At 37.4% G+C, this 22,018-nt stretch overlaps 1 protein-coding gene across 3 annotated transcripts; it reads left to right on the plus strand.

Moving 5' to 3' along the window:
• Positions 1 to 905: 905 nt before the first annotated feature.
• Positions 906 to 17,764, plus strand: LOC132621824 (nuclear transport factor 2-like). 3 transcript variants are annotated; one of them, XM_060336270.1, is made up of 9 exons: positions 935 to 1,063; positions 3,797 to 3,856; positions 5,442 to 5,619; positions 9,276 to 9,573; positions 9,655 to 10,080; positions 10,369 to 10,490; positions 10,576 to 10,641; positions 16,998 to 17,061; positions 17,222 to 17,764. In XM_060336270.1, the coding sequence occupies exons 3-9, from the start codon at positions 5,443 to 5,445 to the stop codon at positions 17,449 to 17,451; spliced, it is 1,383 nt and encodes a 460-aa protein (XP_060192253.1). In that variant the 5' UTR covers positions 935 to 1,063; positions 3,797 to 3,856; position 5,442; the 3' UTR covers positions 17,452 to 17,764. The 3 variants fall into 3 exon arrangements, with proteins under 3 accessions (XP_060192252.1, XP_060192254.1, XP_060192253.1); XM_060336269.1 differs by lacking the exon at positions 3,797 to 3,856 and having other exon boundaries at positions 906 to 1,063; XM_060336271.1 differs by lacking the exon at positions 3,797 to 3,856 and having other exon boundaries at positions 906 to 1,063; positions 9,709 to 10,080.
• The last annotated feature ends 4,254 nt before the right edge of the window (positions 17,765 to 22,018 follow it).

A 22,018-nucleotide genomic window follows, 5' to 3' on the forward strand; every position in this document is an offset into this window, starting at 1 on the left:
TGTTGCATTAGTGATCTCTACATTACCATATCTGCTTAACTTGTTCTAAACCAAACGAATCTTAATTGTAACGTAGGGATTGTCGCATCACCTTTTACATGCCTAGCTTTATATTATATATAGGTTTATAGCAAATACAAGTTTAAGTTATACAATCTATATTCAAATTTTAATATAATAAACTAAATGTCGGGAAAAAATAAATCCTAGTGTTACAGTTCTTTGATTTACTAATGTGTTGCATTAGTGATCTCTACATTACCATATCTGCTTAACTTGTTCTAAACCAAACGAATCTTAATTGTAACGTAGGGATTGTCTTTATCATTTAGGGTGTGTTCGGTACAGACGAAAATATTTTTTAATTATTTCATGTTAGGTTGGTCAAAAAAATTTAAAAACTTTTTCTCTAGAAAAATAAGTTCCTTTAAAAATGAGAAAAATGATTTCCCTAATGAAAGTAGTAAAAACAAGTTCTACAAGTAATTATCTCCTCCCTATCCTCGAACACACCTTATCTTCACTACCTACCCCCACCACCTCTCCACCCTTACCCCCACCCACCCTCCATAGTATCCATCTAGATTGTATACGAATACTTTTAGAATAATATTTTTTGTTTACGTACCGAACACAAAAACATAAGTAAAAAACCCATTTATTTTCATGAAAAACATTGCTCAAGAAAACATTTTCCTGAACACACACTAAATGATAAAGACAATCCCTACGTAACATTCAAGAGTGGATTGGTTTGGAACAAGTTATAAGCAGGCAGTGTAACGTAGAGATCACTAATAAAAAAAAACATTAGTAAATCGAGGTATAATTGAAAGAGTAAAGAAAAAGAGTTGAGGGGTTAAATTGTATAAACTAACAAATATTTGGGAGTTAGTTGCAATGAAACAGGGGTGGTGTATACTTCTGGAACCAAACCCCTTTAGTCACTCACGGTCACGGGTAGCTTTCACTCAATATTTCATTCCTTTTCTCCGAAACCAAAGTAAGGACTTACCAAACGAATCCTAACTGATTACTCAATCTCTTCACTCATCCTCCACAGGTACTTTCTCTTCGCATTAAATTAACACTTAATGATCTGCTTAATTAATGTATTAACTGTTTTAGTTACTCTTCTTCTTTTCTCTATTTGGATCACGTTAACTTCAATATATTTCCTAGAAGCAAATTTTTGTTTTGTTTTGTTTTGTTTTGTTTTTTCCTCGTGATCATTATGGTCAATGTTCCTAAAGTTTCTATTTTGAGAATGTGAATTGATTGAATTGTTTTTTTTTTTTAATTAATTTTTATTATCTTGGAGTGTTTGGTTTCTGGTTTAGAGGAAGGGCTAAAATTTAAAATAGATCTGTGGGTTGAGGTTTATGTATCTCACACTTGTAATTATTACTCCCTCAAGTGTCTTAGTTTGACTAGACATGGAGTTTAAGAAATAAGTAGAGACTTTTGAATTTTGAGGTCCTAAATTAAAGATTTGTATAATGTACTAAAATGTCCTTTGAATCTTGTCGTTATAAACTTGCCTGAATTGTCAACTTACTTACTTACTAAATATAGAAAAGGCATTTTTTTGGCACAATCCAAAAAGGGAAGTAAGACACATAAATTGGGACGAAGGGAGTACTTGTTTGCGAGTTTTAGTTCTACTAGTTGGTAAGAGTCGTGTTTGTGAAATGAAACCCTAACCTGCTTCCTCCCAAAAAATGTTGTGGACTTATTAGGGTTGGTGCTTTACCCATTAGTCTGGTTCATTTCCCAGAACTGTGCTTTTTTATTTTGGTTGATTTTGGAATTCACTAACGATTTTACCTGACATTGTTGTTCTTTATTCCCGCACTAATCTGCTTACGGCCAAATATACCCTTGTAGTATTAGAAATGGTTTAAATATACCCCTCGTTATACTTTCGGTCCAAATATACCCCTTCCGTTATACTTTCGGTCCAAATGCACCCTTTCCCTTATACTTTGGCACTGATTTACCTTTAATTTTAATGAAATGACACGTGTCAGCTCAGAGACCCACCCTAATTTTTTTACCCACTACCCGACCCAAGTCCAAAGAAAAGGAATTTACGCCCATCTATAACTACCACGTCGGCGCCGTTGGCCTTGGCTTCGATGGTTGGATGAGACAACAGAGCTGGCTGTTGGGTCCGACGGACGGACGGAGCAGAAGAAGAAGAAGTATGTGGACCTTGGTTGTATTATTGTGAGTAGGAATATTTTTAAATGGACTGTTGGGAGTATTCTTGTGGCTGCGCTTTTAGCTGGATTCATTACTATGATTGCTAAACTTGCATCTAGACATAAACATCACTGTCTGAGCAACCATAGACTGACTGATTAACATTTGAATAGATTTTGGCACTCATTATTAACATGGGTTGATAACTTGGAAATTGGATAGTAACATGCTAGAACTAGTTAACTGACACTGAACACATATATATTTTATGCTTATTAATGGGTAAAACATAGATTCATTCATAAAATGGCAGTAAGCAGCAAGCTAACAAGGACTAGGAAGAAGTCCCTCCAATATTTTGTGTTTTTTTAGTTTCCAAATCCATGGATTTAGTGGGTGTGTTTGTAAGCTCATCTTCTTTAATCAAGTTTCATGGCCAACACACCCATGTCGGAGCCGAGGCCAACGGTGCCGCTGTGGTAGTTGGAGATGGGCCTGGATCCTTTATTTTGGAATTGAGTCGGGTAGTAGGTAAAAGAATTGGGCCAAGTCTTTTTATTTCTGAGCTGACACGCGTCATTCTGTTAAAATTATGGGTAAATCAGTGCCAAAGTATAATGGGAGAGGCATACTTGGATGGAAAGTATAACGGAAGGGGTATAGTTTGACCGAAAGTACTGCGAGGGATATATTTTTATACCCCTCCGGTTATACTTTCGGTCCAAATATACCCCTCAGATTATGCTTTTGACACAAAATTGCTCTTAATTTTAACGGAGGAACAAGCTTAGAATTAAATGACCCACCCTCAATTTTAAATACCCGATTCCTTTAGAAACCCGACCCATTTTCATCATCTTCTTCTCTTTTGTGGTCGGAAAAAGTGGTATCTCCGGTGATCATCCATCTTCTTCTTTGTCAATAATGGACCCATTTGGAGCTTTGAATGCAATAAGCAACTAGTGCCGATCATTGTTGGGGCAGTGGGATTAATTCCCCAAGAAACCTAGCCATCGGAAGAAGGCAAAGGAGCAATGAAAGCAATTGAAAGTGTTGATTTTGTGGAATTGTAAGTCCAGTAAAGGGACGATTTGAGAATTGGTTTCGTTGGCGGAGTGGGTGTTGCTAGAGAACTCAGTCGCTTATTGCATTCAAAGCTCCAAATGGGTCCACCATTGACAAAGAAGATGATGGATGATCGTCAGAGATACTATTTTTTTCCGATTACAAAGAGAAGAAGAAGATGATGAAAAGAAAATGAAAATGGGTCGGGACAGGTTAAACGAGTGGGTTCCTATAGGCATTGCGTATTTAAAATTAGGGGTGGGTCATTTGATTCTAAGCTTGACACGTGTCCCTCCGTTAAAATTAAGGGCAAATTTGTGTCAGAGTATAATGGGAGGGGTATATTTGGACCGAAAGTATAACGGAAGGGGTATAGTTGGATCGAAAGTAAAACGAGGGGTATATGTAAACTATTTCGGATAGTACAGGGGTATATCTGACCCTTTTCTGTTCGCTCAATATTCATTCCTCGTCTATAAAACCAAAATACCAAACAAATCCTTTACTCTCTCACTTGTTTCGCTAGGGTACTGATTACTGAATCTATTCACTTTCTCCGGCGTCATCTTCAACAACTTTCAATCTGGTACCTTCTCTTCGCATTTAATTCTTCTTTTTTTTTTTTGGTCCGCAACAGTTAATGATCTGCTTAGTTAATGTAACTGTTTGAGTTGCTGTTCTGCTTTTCTCTATCACGTTAACTTCAACATTTCCCGAAGCAACTTTTTATTTTTTTGTTTTCTGCCTCCCCACCCTCCTCTTTTAACATTCATTTGCACCGCCGTGTTCCTCGTGATCAGCAGCCATTTGGAATTGTGATCAATGTTCATAAAGTTTCCATTTTGAAAACGTTGATTTTAATTGATTTTTATTTTTTGAACTGCTTGGTTTCTGGTTTGGATGAAGGGCTAAAATTTAGAATAGATCTTTTTGACGACAAGAGAACCCGCAGCCGCTACCCTTCGGGTGCGCATAGGTAAACCCTGCTCCTGTGCAATAGCCCGCAAACCACACAAATGAGATAACCCGCACTAGGAAAGCCCCATGATACGAGCTCCACCCAGAAGGCAAATCCCCCTGCTGTTGTAGGCAGGGCGTTTTGAACCTGAGACCTCCATTATGGAAGCCTCATGCTCAACCAACTGAGCCACCTTTGCGGGTAAACTTTAGAATAGATCTGTGGATTGAGCTTTATGTATCTCACTTGTAATTAGTGCTTGTTCATGAATTTTAATTCTGCTAGTCATTAGGAGTTGTGTTCGTGAAATGAGACCCAGCCCCGCTTCCTCCAAAATATGCTGTGGACTTATTAGGGTTCTGCTTTACCCATTAGTCTGGTTCATTTTCCAGAATTGATCTTTTGTTGTCACTAAGGGGTCGTTTGGTGCATGGTATAGGCTGGGATATCCCAGCACTAATTTTTTGTACCGTGTTTGGTAGGAGGTATATATTTATCCAGGAATAAATTTATACCTCCTACCAAACACGGTACAAAATGAAGCCTTATCCTAAGGGTGGGATATCCCACTTATCCTGGGATTATTTTATCCCATCTCCCAGATGGGATAAAATAATCCCAAGAAGTGGGATAAATTAGTCCCGGGATTATAATCCCGCGATAATTTTGGCTAACTACCAAACGACCACTAACGGTTTTACCTGACATTTTTGTTCTTTATTCCGGCACTAATCTGCTTATGGAGGATGTGCTTGTGTCAGTATTTGTTATTTAGGGCTTAACATATATGTATATTATATTTCGATTAGTGAGGCTTAATAAGGCTATATTAGGACCTGACCTTTTCTTTTGCAAGTACGTGGCTTTTGCCAACTACTAGAAACTGCCAAAAGAAAACCCTCAAGATGTAGGTTGTACAAAGATTAGTTTTGTATACCCTGTTTGTGGTGTCCTAGGATCTGGCGTCATACAACTGTCAAAGTTATCACAGGGATGTTTTCATAGTTGATTTCCTGACCCATAGTAATGTTTCCCATATGTGCAGATTCTGAACATTTTTGGTTTTCTTTTTTCCTTTGCTTCATGGAGTAATATGTATTCTGGTAGTTTCTGTGTAAGCTATACTGATGTTTGCAGCTGATGTCTTTTTCTTGCACAATTAATGACAACCAGGATGTTTTTTAGTGACAACCATCTTGTTGAATTTCTACAGAATGGCAATGCAAGCCGCAGCTCCACCTTCTGCTCAAGTCGTTGGAAATGCTTTTGTTGAGCAGTATTATCAAATTCAGCATCACTCCCCAGAGTTAGTATTCCGATTCTACCAGGACTCGAGTGTCTTAAGTCGCCCAGATTCTAGTGGTGTGATGTCATCCGTGACAACAATGAAAGTGAGTATAAGTAGAATTGCTTTATTTACTTCTATGATACGTAATGTGCTGGAATGGTGTTGTGCAAGCAGAAATATCAACTAAGTCATAAATCGTATTTATCTGTTCCATATACTTGCTCTTGACCAAAGGTTTCTTTTGAATGTTTCTTCCACTTACCCTAGATCTCCTCCAGTAATAGCAGCTATACAGATATTTGAAGCTTGGACAGTTTTTGGCCCCTGAACCCCTGAAATTCAGCTGTGCTTACTATAACTGATACGTAGAGCTTCAGATTTTAATGCTTAATTGCCTGCTCCAGTGTGGTGAAAGAGGATTTTATTTATTTCTTGATGAATAGAAATAACTGAGTTCTGTTCTTTCTAAATGTTGTTTATCAAAAATGAAAAACAGACCATCTGATTTCTGGATGTAGACGGAGTCTTCTATTTTTTTCCTTGACTTGAAGTGGATACCTTGGTCATACCAGCACAGAAACTACTAGTTTTAGGGTGCTGACTGAAAAGGGCTGAAAGCTTTGGGTTATTCCCAATTATTTTAATTTGGGAAATTCTGAGTGATTGTTGATACATTGTCGAAAGATATCTTTCTTCCGAATGTAAAAATAGATGACGCCAATTGGTTACCTATCAAAATAAAAAAAAGGCATACCAATTATTTGCCTATAGCATCTTTTACTTCCTGTGAGAAAATTGAAATGGGTACCTGACATCGTAGGTATACTTGTTCGAAATGGGCACTTCGTTGATATTGTAGAGAAGATGTGCTTACTAACACCAAAACTTACTTTTGATTTGACAAAGTCATGGAGCATTTGGTTCATGAACTTGAAAGTGAGGTTGAAGACTTGAAGTAGTCACTTGGTGGGGTCCTAGAAGGTCGTGTGTGGATTTGGTCTCAAAATTAATTTAGATTGTGTTTCAGAGAACATACTTGTGGTTGGATAGTATCGGAATTGGTTTTGAGAACTGGCCCTCAATGCCTTGGTACAATGGCAAAGGTAATACAACATGGACATGCGGTGCACGCACGTCACGGGTTCAATTTTGCTGTGAACTGGTTTGGTATTTAAGTAAAGAAAGGTGGAAGATGACCCGTCATCCATTGATTTTCGGAGACAGAAACAACAGATTTTTCGGCCACAAAATGGGGTTTCAGAACTTGTTCTATTGAATATGGTTATACACTAACCCTAATACTATTGAGCATTTCGTTAAAGAGAAGAATCTGACTTCACTTTATATGCTACTAGACTTATTCCCAAATTCTCGAAAAGCCAAAAGCCAAAAAGTTAGTTTCTGCTATATGGACCAAGCTGTGGGAAAAGAAAAAAGGGAGAGCAATTTCCTGCCATGAGGTCTATGACGTTCATAGCTAACTTTGGCCTTAATTGGACCAGTCCTATGATGTTCAGGAACGTATTAGAGTGTTGGGAAACTGCATGTCCTAATCAGTGGCGGATTCAGGATTTTCATTAAGGGGTTTCGATAAATAAAAATGTAGTGTCTGAGATTTGAACTTGGAACTTCAAGGTGAATTTTGAACCCCCTAAACCATTGAGCCAATCTCTAGTCTTGTGCTCACATAAAACATAAAATAATTACCTTAGATATACAATGTAAATTTTTGCTGAGGGGGTTTGGTTGAACACAATCCCATCCCCCTAGATCCGCCCCTGGTCCTGATGCATCCCTGAAGAAGATCCAGAGAGCTATTCCTCTTAGCATAGCCTGGACTATATGGAAAGAAAGAAATTTGAGGTGTTCTGAAGGCAAAAAGGAGCAGTTGCAGTCTGAAATATAGTTGTTTGTACCACCTGTATTATTCGAAAGATGCAAATGTTGTTATGAATTTAGATAACATGGTGGACATGCTAGACTACTGAGGTTTAATCTAGCCTGTTTTTACCTTGTACTTTCACAGTATCATCTTGATATTGTATTTAGGCCCCGTTTGGACATGGTTTGAAACCTGGTTTCAAACCATGTTTGGACATACAATTTGGATATTTTAAGTTGTATTTTCTCTTATAGACATAAAAACCCCACAAATTGTGAAAACTATCAAAACATTCTCAATTCTTATACAATCTTACCAAATGAGCAAATCATAGTTTATAACAAAATTAGTACACTACTAGAAGGCTTTTCTAAAAATTGCAACATCAATTAATCAAACTTTACTTCAATAAAATCAAAAATTTAACATGAATAGTAATGTAACTACTATTTAATATAATCTTCTCACATAAATTAAAGGTTGGTAGACATAAATAAAGGTTGATGGAAATTAATGAGATTGGTAAATGATTGATGGGGGTAATTGTTAAAAATATTTACCAACTTATGGGTCTTTTTTTTACAAAATATTAACTTATGGGTTAAATTTTATATTTAAAAAAGTTGAAACCATGGTTTCAAACCCCAAACCATGCTTTTTGGATGATTTGGGTTCAAACCATGGTTTCAAACCATGACTGAAAATTGATGACCAAACGCTGGTTTGAACCATGGTTCCAAACCATGGTTTGAAAATTGATGGCCAAACGCCTACTTAAATAAAATCTTACTTTACCAAAAAAAAAAAAAAAAAAAAAACCATGCCATAAGGTCCGAACAGCCAGTAAGCAAAAGAAATTTGGCTAGAAATTGGGGACCTACATGTAAAGAGGGACGCTGATTTTAATTTGTAGGAACTAAAAACCAAATCTAAAACAACTTTTTTGGCCGTTTTGCAATTGTGGTGTTGAAACCAAACGGTTCATTTAGTTGGTTTTTGGTTTGGGTTTGGAAAACCTTTTGATACCGTTCACGAGCTAAGCTTGTTACTTTCCTTGAATTGAACCAAGCAATGTAAAACGGTTGATATTTAGGTTTCAATTAAATGTTCAGTAGCTATTAGAAGCAGAACAGTATACTGATAGATGTGCACTATTGCCTGTAAAAGACCACACATGATAAAAAATCAGTTGGCCTGTTGATTTTCTTCGATTGGAAGGACAAGTATCGTCATTTTAGAGACATGAAAAAATTTGAATGGGATCTTTAGATTCTATTACTCGTTATTATCATCACAAATACTTTCGAAGCTATGACTTCGATTCATGCTGTCCATTCTATTCTGTAATATGACAGAATATGACCAAGAGGAACTGTTGCGGTCCCGAAGTTAGAAGTCCTGTCAGGGACTCAGAGCTTAAGAAATGACGTTAAACATGTCCAGTGTGCAAGATATAGAAATTTCAAGGTCGTTGGGTATCTTCTTTTGATAAGTAGATCATTGGGTGTTAAGAGCTGGCGAATTTATTTGAGACTTCTGAGAATTCCCTCGGTCTAGAAATGCCTTCCTCATATCTATTGCCTTAAACCAACTCATTCTGCAATGCTGAAAGAGGAACTGTCAAACTTCAAGTTCTGGTAGAAGTTTGTCTTCAATTTTGGGGTTTGTCACTTAAAGTGTTGCTAAATTGCTTACATGGTTAGCAGCATGACAAAAGTGTATTTCCTGTATTCTTCTTTGTTGCACCTTCTTTTTTTTGGAATCCTGTTTAGAGGTATTAATTAAAGAAGCATTAGCTAGAATTTCGTAATAAGGTGATAAATTGAATACTATCTTGCAATATTAAAACCTTATCGCTTTTCTTGATTTTTGAGCAGAATATCAATGAGATGATATGTTCATTAGACTACAAGAACTACAAAGCAGAAATAAAGACTGCAGACGCGCAAGAATCCTTTAAGGATGGGGTGATTGTTTTGGTAACTGGATGCTTAACCGGAAAGGATAACTTGAGAAGGAAATTCACCCAGACATTTTTCCTTGCCCCACAGGACAAGGGTTATTTTGTTTTGAATGATGTTTTTAGGTATGTAGAAGAAAATGAGACTGATACCGTCTCAGAAATGGTTAATGGAACTGAGGATGTGCAGTCAGAGGTTTTGACTCCTGATCCAGGTTGGATATATTTTCTGATTCGATAATTGTACTTGTTCTTGTATTCTCTTTAATCTTTTACTATTTTCATTTTGCTTCCAGAACATACTCATGTGGTTGATCCTCCAAATCTCGACCAAGCTGGCTCATATGCAGAAGAAGCTCAACATGTTGAGGAAAAAGCCAATGAACCTTTGGAAGATGGAAGACAAGTTGGTGATGAAAGAGAGATTGTTGTGGAAGCTGAATCCTATTTCAATGAGGACCAGAACCCTGCAAATACAGAATCAGCTAATTCTGTTGCCCAAGAGAATGCTCCAAAGATGTCATATGCATCAATTGTCAGTTCACAAACAAAGAAAGGGCCAATCAAAATCTATGTACCCACTAATACTTCCAGAACGGCTCCTCCGAAGGCTGTAAAGCAGCCAGTTGCTGCAGTAGCACAAACTCCAGCCCCTGAAGCATCAAATCCTACTGGCCCTAGTGGAACTAATGTACCTGAAACTAATCACACTGAAGATGAAGGTATATTTTCTTGAAACTTGCCTGAAATATACTCATTACTATCATCTAGGAAAAACCTTATGCTGGACACATCTGTATGTGACAAAAAATGGAATGGGGATGTTCATCTTTGATTTTGAGCAAATGAAGGAGCACGTTAAGTAGATGCGTTTTGAGTTTGATCCAGATCTTGGGTTATATGATCTACTTGCATGAGCATGCTTGTCTGCTTATTCTGCTTCTGTTTTCTTATTGTTTACAGTCTCATTAAGAGTACATTGTCATCTAACTTAATTTTAATACTTGCAGCTGAGGGACACTCCATTTATGTCCGCAATTTGCCTCTAGATGTAACTGTAGCCCAACTTGAGGCTGAGTTTAAAAGATATGGGCCTATTAAGCAAGGAGGTGTACAAGTTAGAAGTAACAGGGTTGGTTCAGCACACATTATATTCATCTTGGTTCACTGACTCCTACAGATCGTTAATATGTGTCCACTTCTTCCCTTTTCTGCAGCATCAAGGGTTCTGCTTTGGCTTTGTTGAATTTGAAGATGAGAGCTCCATGTACGATGCCATACAGGTTTGTGCCCCTTGAAATATCATTGCACAGGCTATCTTCTCTAGAATTTAGAATGTGATAACTTCATACACTTGGTAGTAAATGATATGTTGCCTCAGTAGTTTCTTCAAGAAGATGCATGATAGACCCTTGATCACCATAAAGAGTGACTGTGCATGGTCAATGACATGCCAGATTTTGAAGTTAGTTCTATTTGGAATATAATGGTTAACGTGCCAGATTTTGATATGGGTGCTGTTCAGCATATAATGGTTATTTGTCAAAATAGCAACTGTTTGCGTAGAGTTGTAAAGAACCTTTCACTCTCAAGCCGTCTGACAAGGCTTGTGCTAGCGAGCAAGGTCACACATCTTCCAGTCGTGGTGCTACATTGCTATAACGCAGGCTTAAAAATATTCTTTCAATTTGAAAATTGTTGATGAATGTGAAGGGAAGAAAATAATACGAGAAGATAGACCTTAATATTTTTATTTGATAATTTTTATTAAAGCTAGTACTGAGGAGGTACTGCAAAAGTACAAAAGAATAGAAATTACATCCTTAACAAAATGATCTTCAGCTCATTCCCCAACCATCTGTTCCTTGCACCAACAATATAAATTCTGTAAACATCCATAATTTACAAAAGAGATATGCTGTGTTTCCCCATTAAAATATCTCCTGTTTCTTTCAAATCAAGAACTCCACATGATGCATACAGGGACAGCTTTCCAGGCGTTTTTAAATCTGCCATCAACTTTCTGCCATACCAGCTAAGAAGTAAATCTTCACATCATATGGCATGACCCATTGTACTCCAAAAATGTTTAAAAACATAGTCTGAATCTGCCAGGTAAAATCACAATGCAAAAGTAGGTGATTAGCACTCTCTCCTGCCCTTTCACATATAAAACACCTACAATGCCGGATACCATCAGACTTGTAATATTAACCGACACGACAAACAGTTTTCCCCGTTAATGATTGCAAAGCCCTTAATTGCTCCGACTTGCTACTTGCCCTTTTTACTGCTTTGACTAGTGCCCTGCTTTCGAGACTCCTTCATATAATTCCAACAATTTCTCATTCATCAAAATCTCACAAGAACGAAATTGTTCTCCTACATCTATAACATGAGTATTTAAAAAAAATAAGTGGTGTCTGTTTGTCAGTGTTATCAAAAGCGAAAAGCACAAAAAAGCTCTAAGGTTAGCTGGGGCTTTAAGCGCCAAAGCGCAAATAAAGTGTGGGCTTTAGTTGAAAAAAAAGCACAATGGTGCAAATTTACAAATATATGTATGTTTAGTCCAAGACTAATAATAGTAAGCATGAATAACAAATATATGGACAAAGAAATTGTAAAAACATCACGATAAAGTGAAATATCAATCATCTAGTGTCACCTCTTCGAGAGAGGCATACATTTCAAGGAAAGGATGTCTTAGAGCCTTGATGACGACATTGAAACGCACATATAGCGAGGCGAAGCACTCAACATGTTTTGAGCCTCGCCTCAAGAATTAAGCGCACTTAAAGCACGCCTTTGACAACACTGGTGTGTGTGTGTACACATACATTTTGTGTATTATTAAAGAAAAGTTATTGTCTAATAGTGCAGAGCAAAACCCGCAAGGGGGGTTCAGTTGGTTGAGCATCGGACTTTCATAATGGAGGTCTCAGGTTCGAAACCCCCTGCTGTGTGCCTTCTGGGTCGAGCTCGTCGCATGGGGCTTGCCAAGTGCGGGTTATCTCTCCTGTGTGGTTTGCGAGTTATTGCATAGGAGTTGGGTTTACCCTCTGCGCACCCGAAGGGTAGCGGCTGCGGGTTCCCATGTCATAAAAAAAAATAGTGCAGAGCAAATGTTGTCGGTAAAAGTAGATTATCAATTAATGAATAGATTTAAGGCCTCACATCTTAAATAGAAATTGGAAGACAAGGAGGAAGAACCTAAATGGATGGTGTATGAGAGAAGAGGTAGGAGTAGGGTTAGGGGCGGAGGTACGGGAGAGGAGGAGTGGGGGTGAGGCTAAAAATGGTGTCCATGAAAGTTAAAATCATAACATGGCATGTGAGTGGGATGAATGACCCAATTAAAAGGGCATCATCAAAACAGGAGTTAGGGAATGGGGACCGGATCTCTTGTGCCTTCAAGAAACTAAAATAGAGGTAATGACTGATGCGGTTGTGACAAGTCCATGGGGGGAAGATGGGTGAAATTTGATTGGATTCCGGAGTTAGGGAATGCAGGGGGTATTATAGTATTATGGGATGAAAGAAAGATGGAGGCTGTGGAGGTAAGTAAGGGGGAGGTCATGATCGCAGTCCGTAAAAAAAAAAAATTATAGAGTGGTGAAGAGTGGGGTTTTGGGGGGGGGGGGGGTGTATGGTTTAGTGGGGAGGGATCTAAAGAGAGTTTTTTGGGAAGAGATAACTAATTTAATGGAGGGTGGGAGGTACCTTGGGTGTTGGGAGGAGATATTAACACAATAAGATTCTCGGAAGAGAGGGTTGGTTGTCAGACAATTTCTAGGGCGGGAGTCTCGGTGTTTATTGATAACTAGGGCCTTATTGATCTTCCGCTGATGGGGCAAACTTTACTTGGGCCAGAGGAGGAGACTCTATATCTAAGTCTAGACTTGATAGATTCCTGGTGTCCACCGATTGGGAGGAGATTGTTCCAGACGTCTTGCAAGCTTTATCCAGATTGATCTTGGATCATTTGCCTATTATGCTAGATGGGAGTAGGAGGAGGAACATTCGTACCCTGTTGAGGTTCGAGAATATGTGGCTCAGAGCATCAAGTTTAGTTGATAGTGCTAATGCTTAGTGGAATGGGTATAAAGTAGTTGGTTCACCATCTTTCTGACTTGCTTGCAAGTTGAAATAGTTAAAAGGAGATATAAGGAAGTGGAATAGGGAGGTGTTTGGGAGGGTGGAAGTGAAACTGAGGGAGTTAATAGATGAGGTGGCAGAAATAGAGCATGTGGAAGGGGTGATGGGGCTAGATGAGAGGGAGATGATTAGGAAGGAGGAGATAAAGGGTGAGATTGTTGTCTTAGCGGTTGCTCAGGAGATTAGTTGGAGGCAAAAATCGAGTGATATGGTTGGAAGAGGGGGATTCTAATACAAAAAAAATTCATAGGGTTGCAATAGCAAATAGGAGGAGGAAGTTTATTGAGTCCTTAGAGGTGAATGATGAAGTGTATGAGGGGAAGGAGGAAGTGAAGGGGGCCACTATAGGGTTTTATGAAATCTGTTCAAGGAAGATGTCGGGTGGAGACCAAAATTGGAGGTTTGACGGGGTGGGGGGGGGGGGGGGGGGGTGGGGGGAGGGGATGAGGGATTGGCTGGAAAGGACTATAGAAGAAGAAGATGTGAGAGAAGCGGTGGAGAGTTGTGCGGGGAACAAGGCTCCGGGACCAGACGGATTCACTTTAGCTTTTTTCCAAAAAAGTGTTGGAGGATAGTTAAAGGTGATTTGATGGAGACCATTGCAGATTCCAAGAAACTGGGGAGTTCGAGAAAAGTCTCAATGCCACTTTTATTACCATTGTGCGAAGGAAGGAGCGACAAGTATAAAAGACTTTGGACCTATTAGTCTGGTAGGAAGCATTTACAAGATCATGTCTAAGGTGCTTTATAATAGGTTAAAAAAGGTCCTGAATGAGACGGTGTCCTCTTCTCAGAACGCTTTTGTGGAAGGAAGACAGATTCTAGATGCAGCTTTGGTGGCAAATGAAGTGGTTGATTCCAGACAGAAGAAAGGTGAGCCTGGAATTTTATGTAAGTTGGATCTGGATAAAGCATACGATCATGTGAATTGAGAATTCTTGGAGTTCATCATGTTGAAGATGGGCTTTGGGGACAAGTGGAGGAGGTGGATCTATTTTTGCATTTCTACTACCAGATTCTTCGTTATGGTGAATGGGAGTCCTTCCGGATTCTTTGGGAGTTCGAGGGGTCTAAGATAAAGGGACCCCTTATCTCCTATGTTATTCATTTTGGTTACAGAAGCATTGAGCAAAATGATGGATAGGGCAATAAGTGGAGATCTCTTGAAGGGTTTTGATGCTTCTTTCAGAGGTCATAGCAATGTGACAGTTACGCATCTTTTATTCGCATATGATACGTTGGTCTTTTGTGATGCAGAGATGTCCCAGTTAGATCATTTGAGACAGATCCTTATTTCGTCAGGTTGTGTCAGGACTTAAGATCAATCTTAAAAAATGTGAAATCACACCAGTGGGAGTAGTGGGTAACATCGAGGAGATGGCACAGGTGCTAAATTGCAAGGTGGGTGCTCTACCTACTACCTATTTGGGTCTACTTTTGGGTGCGTCCAACGAAGATCTTGCAGTGTGGAATCCCGTGATTGAGAGAGTAGAGAAGCGGCTAGCTGGATGGCAAAGAGGTACTTATCGAAAGGAGGCAAGGAAGTTTTGATCAAAAGCACTCTTTCCAGCATTCCTATGTATTTCATGTCACTATTGCAGGCTCCTGGCAAAGTGACTGAAACGTTGGAAAGACTTCATCGTAACTTTTTATGCGATACAGCGGATGGCATCAAGAAGCATCATCATGTGAACTGGAGAGTTTCACATCTCCAAAAGAATGGGAGTTCTCGGAGTGAAAGATCTCAAGATGTTTAATAAAGCTTTGTTAGGAAAGTGGATATGGAGATTTGGGGTGGAGGAGAATGCTTTTTAGAGGGGTGTGGTAGCGGAAAAGTATGGGATAGTGGAAGGGGGATGGAGGACTAGAAACATTATAACTCCATTTGGGTGTGGGTTATGGAGGAGTATTATGAAGAGGTGGGAAGACTTTTGTGGACATGTATTGGAGATGGAAGTAGGATTAACTTTTGGGCTCACAAGTGGTGTGGGAGAGCGAGTTGAGGGAAGCCTTCCCTAACATATATCGTGTTTCATGCCAAAGAGAGATGATAGTCAACAAATTTGTAGGTCTCATGAGGGGGTTATTCATTGGGACTTAAGATTCAGAAGAAACCTTCAGGATTAGGAGATGGAAGAATTTTACAATTTGAGTGAGTTATTGTATGGGCTAGTCACACCTAACAACTTATTAGATGTATGGAGCTGTCGGGAGAGTGGAGATGGTTTATTCACTGTTAGCTCTTTTTAAAAGAGACTATTAGTGAGAGAGGAGCGTGTTTTCCCTCATGATTCGAGCACCGAGGAAGGTATTTTTTTTGTTTGGGTGGCGGCAAGAGGTGCGATCTCAGCATTGGAGGATCTAAGGAAGAGGGGGATCACCTATGTTGGTGTTTTATGTGTAAGAGTATAGGCGAAAGTGTAGATCATCTCCTATTGCACTGCGAGGTGTCTAGTCGGTTATGGAGGGTTGCCCTTAATTTGTTTGGGATGCAATGGGGGATGCCAGGCACAGTGAAGGAGGTTTTACAAAGTTGGTCTCATAGGAGAGGGAAGAGAAGCAGAAGGGCATGGAGGGTTGCCCCATTAGCAATCATGTGGGTCATTTGGAAAGAGAAATAGGAGGGCTTTTGAAGGGGTGGAACAAGATATTGTAAAGATGCAAAGTAATGTTTTGTCTCTAGTTTCTTTTTGGTATACTTTCGAGGTCCCTATTTGTATAGAGGATTGGATCTCTTTTGTTGAGAACCATATTTGATGTAGGTTCTCTTCTTATGGTATACGGCTTGTATAATGGGGTTTCCCCAATTGTTAATAAAATTATTTACCTTATTAAGAAAATGTCCCAGAAGCTAATGTTCAATATAGATTAGCCTACTAATGGCTACAGAAAAGATCTTTCAACCCAAGAAGGAATATCAGGAATGATATTATGGATACAACCCCGTTGGCTACAGAAAAGATTATGTGGTGTTAGTTTCTCTTGCTTGTGTTCTCTGGACATTGGACTTGAGCAGATGTTGACAACTTAAGCCTATTATCTGTTGCTTATGCGTGTTCCTGACTTACCATAATTGAAACTTCACCTAAAATAGCAGTAGCAATTATGCAAAGTATTTAATTATTAAAGATGCAAACCAATTAAAGTTGAACTTAGATATTCATGTATTTATGACGAATTATTTAATTGGTAGCTGAGGAGTTTGGGATCACTGGGGTCGACATGCATTAGTTAATCCTAGTTCTGAGACCATGGGCTTCATTTATGGTTATACAAAGTTTTGCCTGAAGTAGGATCGGGAATGTGCAAATTAGTTGCATAATGTGTGTGAAAATAACTTCTCTCTCTCTTCTATCCTTTTAGTTATCTTATACTCAGGGTATTAGATGATTCTTCTCTGTTATCTAGTACTTCAAACATTTTTATAATTGAAACTGTTAAATTCGTGGATCCATTGTTTTACCGTGGCAATTCTTTTCATCAGGCTTCACCCTGTACCATTGGGGGTCGTCAAGCTGTTGTTGAGATGAAGAGAACTACAACTAGAGGTAAGTGAAAAGTGTGTGTTATCCTTAGAAGTTTCGGATGCTGAGTCCACATAGACATCAAATTCTGCAATCTATTCATCCCATCAATCTGTAGGAGTTGATTGGACCACGACTTCTTCATATATAATTATAAACCTGGTTTTCCTATTTGATGTTGCAGTTGGTAGTGGGAGAGGCCGTTTCCATACTGGAAGAGGAGGGTTCCGAAATGACAATTTCAGGGGCCGCGGAAACTTTGGTGGAGTTCGAAGCTATGGGAGAAATGAATTTGGAGGACGTGATTTTTCAGGGCGTGGAAGGGGTCAAGGTGGACGAGGTGGTGAAGGCTATCAAGTAAGAGGGAGAGGGGGACGGAGAGGTGGACCTAGTCAGAGTTCTGCTACAGCATGATTTGTGTGGCTGGATAAATTTTGACCTAGTTTCTTTGTTTGCCAGTGTGCAAGCAGCGGAACAGTTTTAGCTGTGTAGTGGTATCAATTTAAATCAAAGTTGAGGTTGACATTAATTCTTTGCTCTAGTCTTTTTTCCCTTTTTTCCTTGACTGCTTGGGTTCTCTCAAGTTAAAGTGTGGGGCATTTTCTTTTACTAACAAATTTTTGCGTAGGTGACCTGTGACTCGTGTTTCACAGGGTAGAAAATGTAACTCGCAGCGCTTAATGTTATATCCAATTATATATAGGAAAAGGCTTGTGTTGAATGCTAAGAGTGATTTGCACAAGAATTAGCTTTGCTTCTTTGCTGAAGCTAAGATTGGGAAGAAAAAGAAAGGTAAATTTAGCATCAATGAAGTATTTGCTATCTTGATGTGACCTTTGGTAGAAAGTTTAACCTCTCTTTTTGTTTATATATTTCCTATCCTGATGGATTGTTAAAAATTTTATTTCTCAATTTGTGGATTGCCGCCCACACTACAGCTGTTTGTGGTGGTCCACTGGCCAGGTAGGACTTTTGTGGCATCATTTATCATCATGGGATGAATAATGAAAATATCTGGATTAAGAGTTGCGATTGACGTTCTTGCTGTTATGCCTAATTGACTACAACAGATTTGACCCCATGGAAGGCACTTTCATTCTTGGGCTGTAGTCAAATGAAAATTATAGTGAAATAACCATAGGATATAATGTACTCCTCCCATGCAAAAACAACTGAAAATCATGGAGTAAGTTGAAAGTAGAGCATTGCGAGTTTAGGATTTCTTGATGTGTAATTCCACGTGACATTCAACGATTCCTTTGATGAAACTTGGCTCTTTTATTACACGAATTATTCAGGTTTCAACTTATGTGAACTATAGTCAATATCAATAATTTCATCTCCCTTAGTTATTATAAGTTCCCGTTTGTCCTTACAAATCTTTCATTTTTTGTTCGAAATAAAGTTTGGTTATATATTGGATTGATCTGTTTTTAGATGAGTTTCAAGTTTAAAAAAAAGAAAGAAAAAATTTGACCATTTTCCTACTGAAACTAACGAAGTTTGAACTTTTATTTTTAAGTTAAATAACACAATAACACAACTAGATATTTGAATATATTTTTATCTATTTAAATATTATATTTTAATGGGATAAATCCTACAAGCTCTCTCCACGCCCCCTCTCGCTCCCCTCAAACGCTTCGATCTTGACTGCTCGTCACATCTGACCGCCTTATCGTGTCACCCGAAATTCAAGTCAGCACCGGCACGTAGAAACGCCAACTAAGTAACTCCGATTGGATTTTTTTAGGCAATGTCCAACGAAGAGCAAAATATACAATCAACTTCGAAATTTGACTCTTTATTGTAAAAGGAAAAAGTAGATGTCACTTTAAAGAAACAGTGTTATTTTATCAAACATAGGGGGGCAAGTCTAAGTTATAGGCCCCACAAAGAAGAAATGGCATCCACCGGCGACACATTTTATGTGGTATCACTACACACAACAAGTTGGCCTAAGCAGTACTCTTCATCAGTCGCAATTTATGTGCTATGCTTTTTTGTTTTTAGTCTATTTTAAAAGAAATATCTTTAGAAACTATTTAATTTTATAAGATAATTTATAATCATATAAATATACAAGACTTATTTTAAATCATAAATTTAAAATTTTCATTTCCCTTTTAAATTTCACGTTAAGTCAAACACCATTGTATAAAAAAAATACGGAGTGACTAGTATTTATTACATACAGAAATGCTATCTTAATCTGACAAAGGCCCTTTCACTTTTCCAATGGCCAAGTCTTCTGCAAGCAAGTTGTTGTCTGACTTTAACCACTGAGTGTTTGACAGGTACACTTCCACAAACCCAATAATTCCTCCACGTTTCGCACTTCCATTGAGTCTGTAAGTTGGATTATCTTGTGTGTCCCACCTAAGATTTTCTGCTGGATTTTTTTTATCCTTGGCGTATTATTGGGAGATTCTTTTTTCTTTTTTGGGACCAACTTGCCATTTAAAATCATGTCATTTGGTCTTTGTTTTCTATTTAAACAACTACCCTAGGTTTTTATTTGGTCTAACTAACTAAATAAAGCAAAAGAAAAGAAAGTTTGAACATACTTAAGTCCTAATTACCTTTCATTTGGTTCTAATTATTAATCGTTTAGCAAATTAAATTGATTAAAATATTTATAAGAAATTAAAAATGAGAACAACTTTATTGTTTTTTTCTTGGTCTACCCTTACTGTTGGTATGAAGTAAGATTTTAAGAGAAGATAAAAGGACAATTTAGACATTTGTTATGGTTGAGGCTATTACGACATATTTTTCTTAAATGACATGCAAAGACCTTAAAACAAGGATAATATGGATTGGATAAAGTACTATTAGGGCTCGATCAAAAAAGTATAATCGCACTTAAAGGTGGCAACCGGTTCCAACCGGAACCGGTTATGGAACCGGTTAGGAAACCGGCCGGTTCCGGTTCCGATTTACCGGTTTTAAACCTCAAACCGGAACCGGTCCGGTTTGGAGTGGTTAAAATCATTTTTTTTTTTGTTTTTTGTATTATATATATATATATATTATAGTATTTATTTGTATATTGTAGCTATATTTTCATATGTTATACAACTTTATAATTAAAGTTTAAATATTTACTGACTAACAGCCTAACAGCAAGTCAGCAATACAGAATAGTGTTTTTCGTATACATATATATGTATAACTTACATATACTTATATATATGTATAACTTAATATATATACTTATATATATGTATTATATACTATATATACTTATATATATATGTATAACTTATTATATATACTATATATATGTATAACTTAATATATATAATATATACATATCTACTATATATACTTAATATACTATATATACTATATATACTTATATATATGTACTATATACTATATATACTTTAGTTTTTTTTTTTTTTTAATTTTTTACCGGTTAAACCGGTTTAACCGGTCCGGTTCCGGTTTCCAAAATATTGAAACCGGACCGGTAAACCATTAAACGGTTAACCGGAACCGGTTAACCGGTTCTACCGGTTCCGGTTCAACCGGTCCGGTTACCGGTTAAAACCGGTAAGGCCAAACCGGTTACCACCTTTAATCGCACTCAATGAACTAGGCGTCTGAATTATATTTAGAATAAGTGAAAATGCTACTAATCTTTTCAGCCGATGCAAATAGTCAAAGACAAAAAAGGTAATCTCAAATTTTTCTATAAAATAAGCTATCTTGGTAATATTTAAGAATCTAGTCAACTGATTATAAGAATCAAAATCGGTGCAACTTTATTTTGTCCTCATTTCTTTCTTTTTTTTACATGAACTAATTTGTAGTATTCGAGTAATGCAACTAGACTTTTTCTAATGGGAGGACACACAAAAGTTGGATATATAGTGTGTGTTCTTGGACTATGACATGTAAGAAAGAACAAGTTGGGTCCAATCATAAAACATCATGCAAATCCCCTATTGTTTTATTAACCTAAATGCCTATGGGTTTTGTTATTACTTTTTCAATATCATAGTTTTTTGTTGCCGTCCTTTTCTCATTATTCCAATATCAAACGAAAGAGAAAGGAAACAGAGTTACTAATTAGCTGCAAATTGTATTAAAACTGTACTAAATGATTAAAGGAAGAGCAAGTTGTAGGAAAAAAAATACAGTAGTATTTACAAAGTCAAAAAATGTAGGCCAAGTTGGAATAAAACATTATACTGGGGGCAATGTGCTGTTGCTGTCTGCTGATGAATCCGAGATTGCTTGTAAAAAATTAATTGTCAAATGCGTCATGGATGAAGTAACTAACAAAACATTTCTTCTGTGGTTCTAATTACTTTTCATTAAATCAAAATCATTAAACACATTTCGTTTATATACTGTAGTGCAATTATACTATATACAATTAATTGAGTGTAACTCTTCTACACCAGCAATGTATAACTTTTTAACATCATCAAACCAAGATTACTTACTATAATGTATAGTTCTCTAACAATTTTAATTGAGTACACTAATTAATAACTGCAGATAATATAATATAATATAATAGATTAAATAGTTATTTATACTCTCAATACATATTATAAGTTAAATGCTTAGAATGTATCGGAATTAAAAGCAATCTAAGGACCTTTTGGACTAATAATATTTTAGGAAATTATCGCTTAACGTAAGACTTAATTAGGAGATCAAATTATTTGTATTTGAGAAAGATCCTTCTAATGAATTCTTGATTTTAAAGACTCTCACCACTAGTTTTTAGTAAGAGATAAAAAGAAATTAGAGGGGTAGATGGTTGTCAACGAGCATACATATTTAGGTCAAGTTTTTCAATGGAAGTTAAAAAGAAACATTATACTCAATAGTTCAAAAAATTGCGAAGGATGAAAGTGAATCGAGAATCACGAGGTTTTAAATTTAATTTCCTGTAGAAGTAAAAAATATTAGGTGCTCTCTTCTTACTTCCTAACTCTGAAATAGTTACCGACACTTATGT

The sequence above is a fragment of the Lycium barbarum genome, chromosome 12 (genome assembly GCF_019175385.1).
Source record: "Lycium barbarum isolate Lr01 chromosome 12, ASM1917538v2, whole genome shotgun sequence".
Lineage (NCBI taxonomy): Eukaryota > Viridiplantae > Streptophyta > Magnoliopsida > Solanales > Solanaceae > Lycium > Lycium barbarum.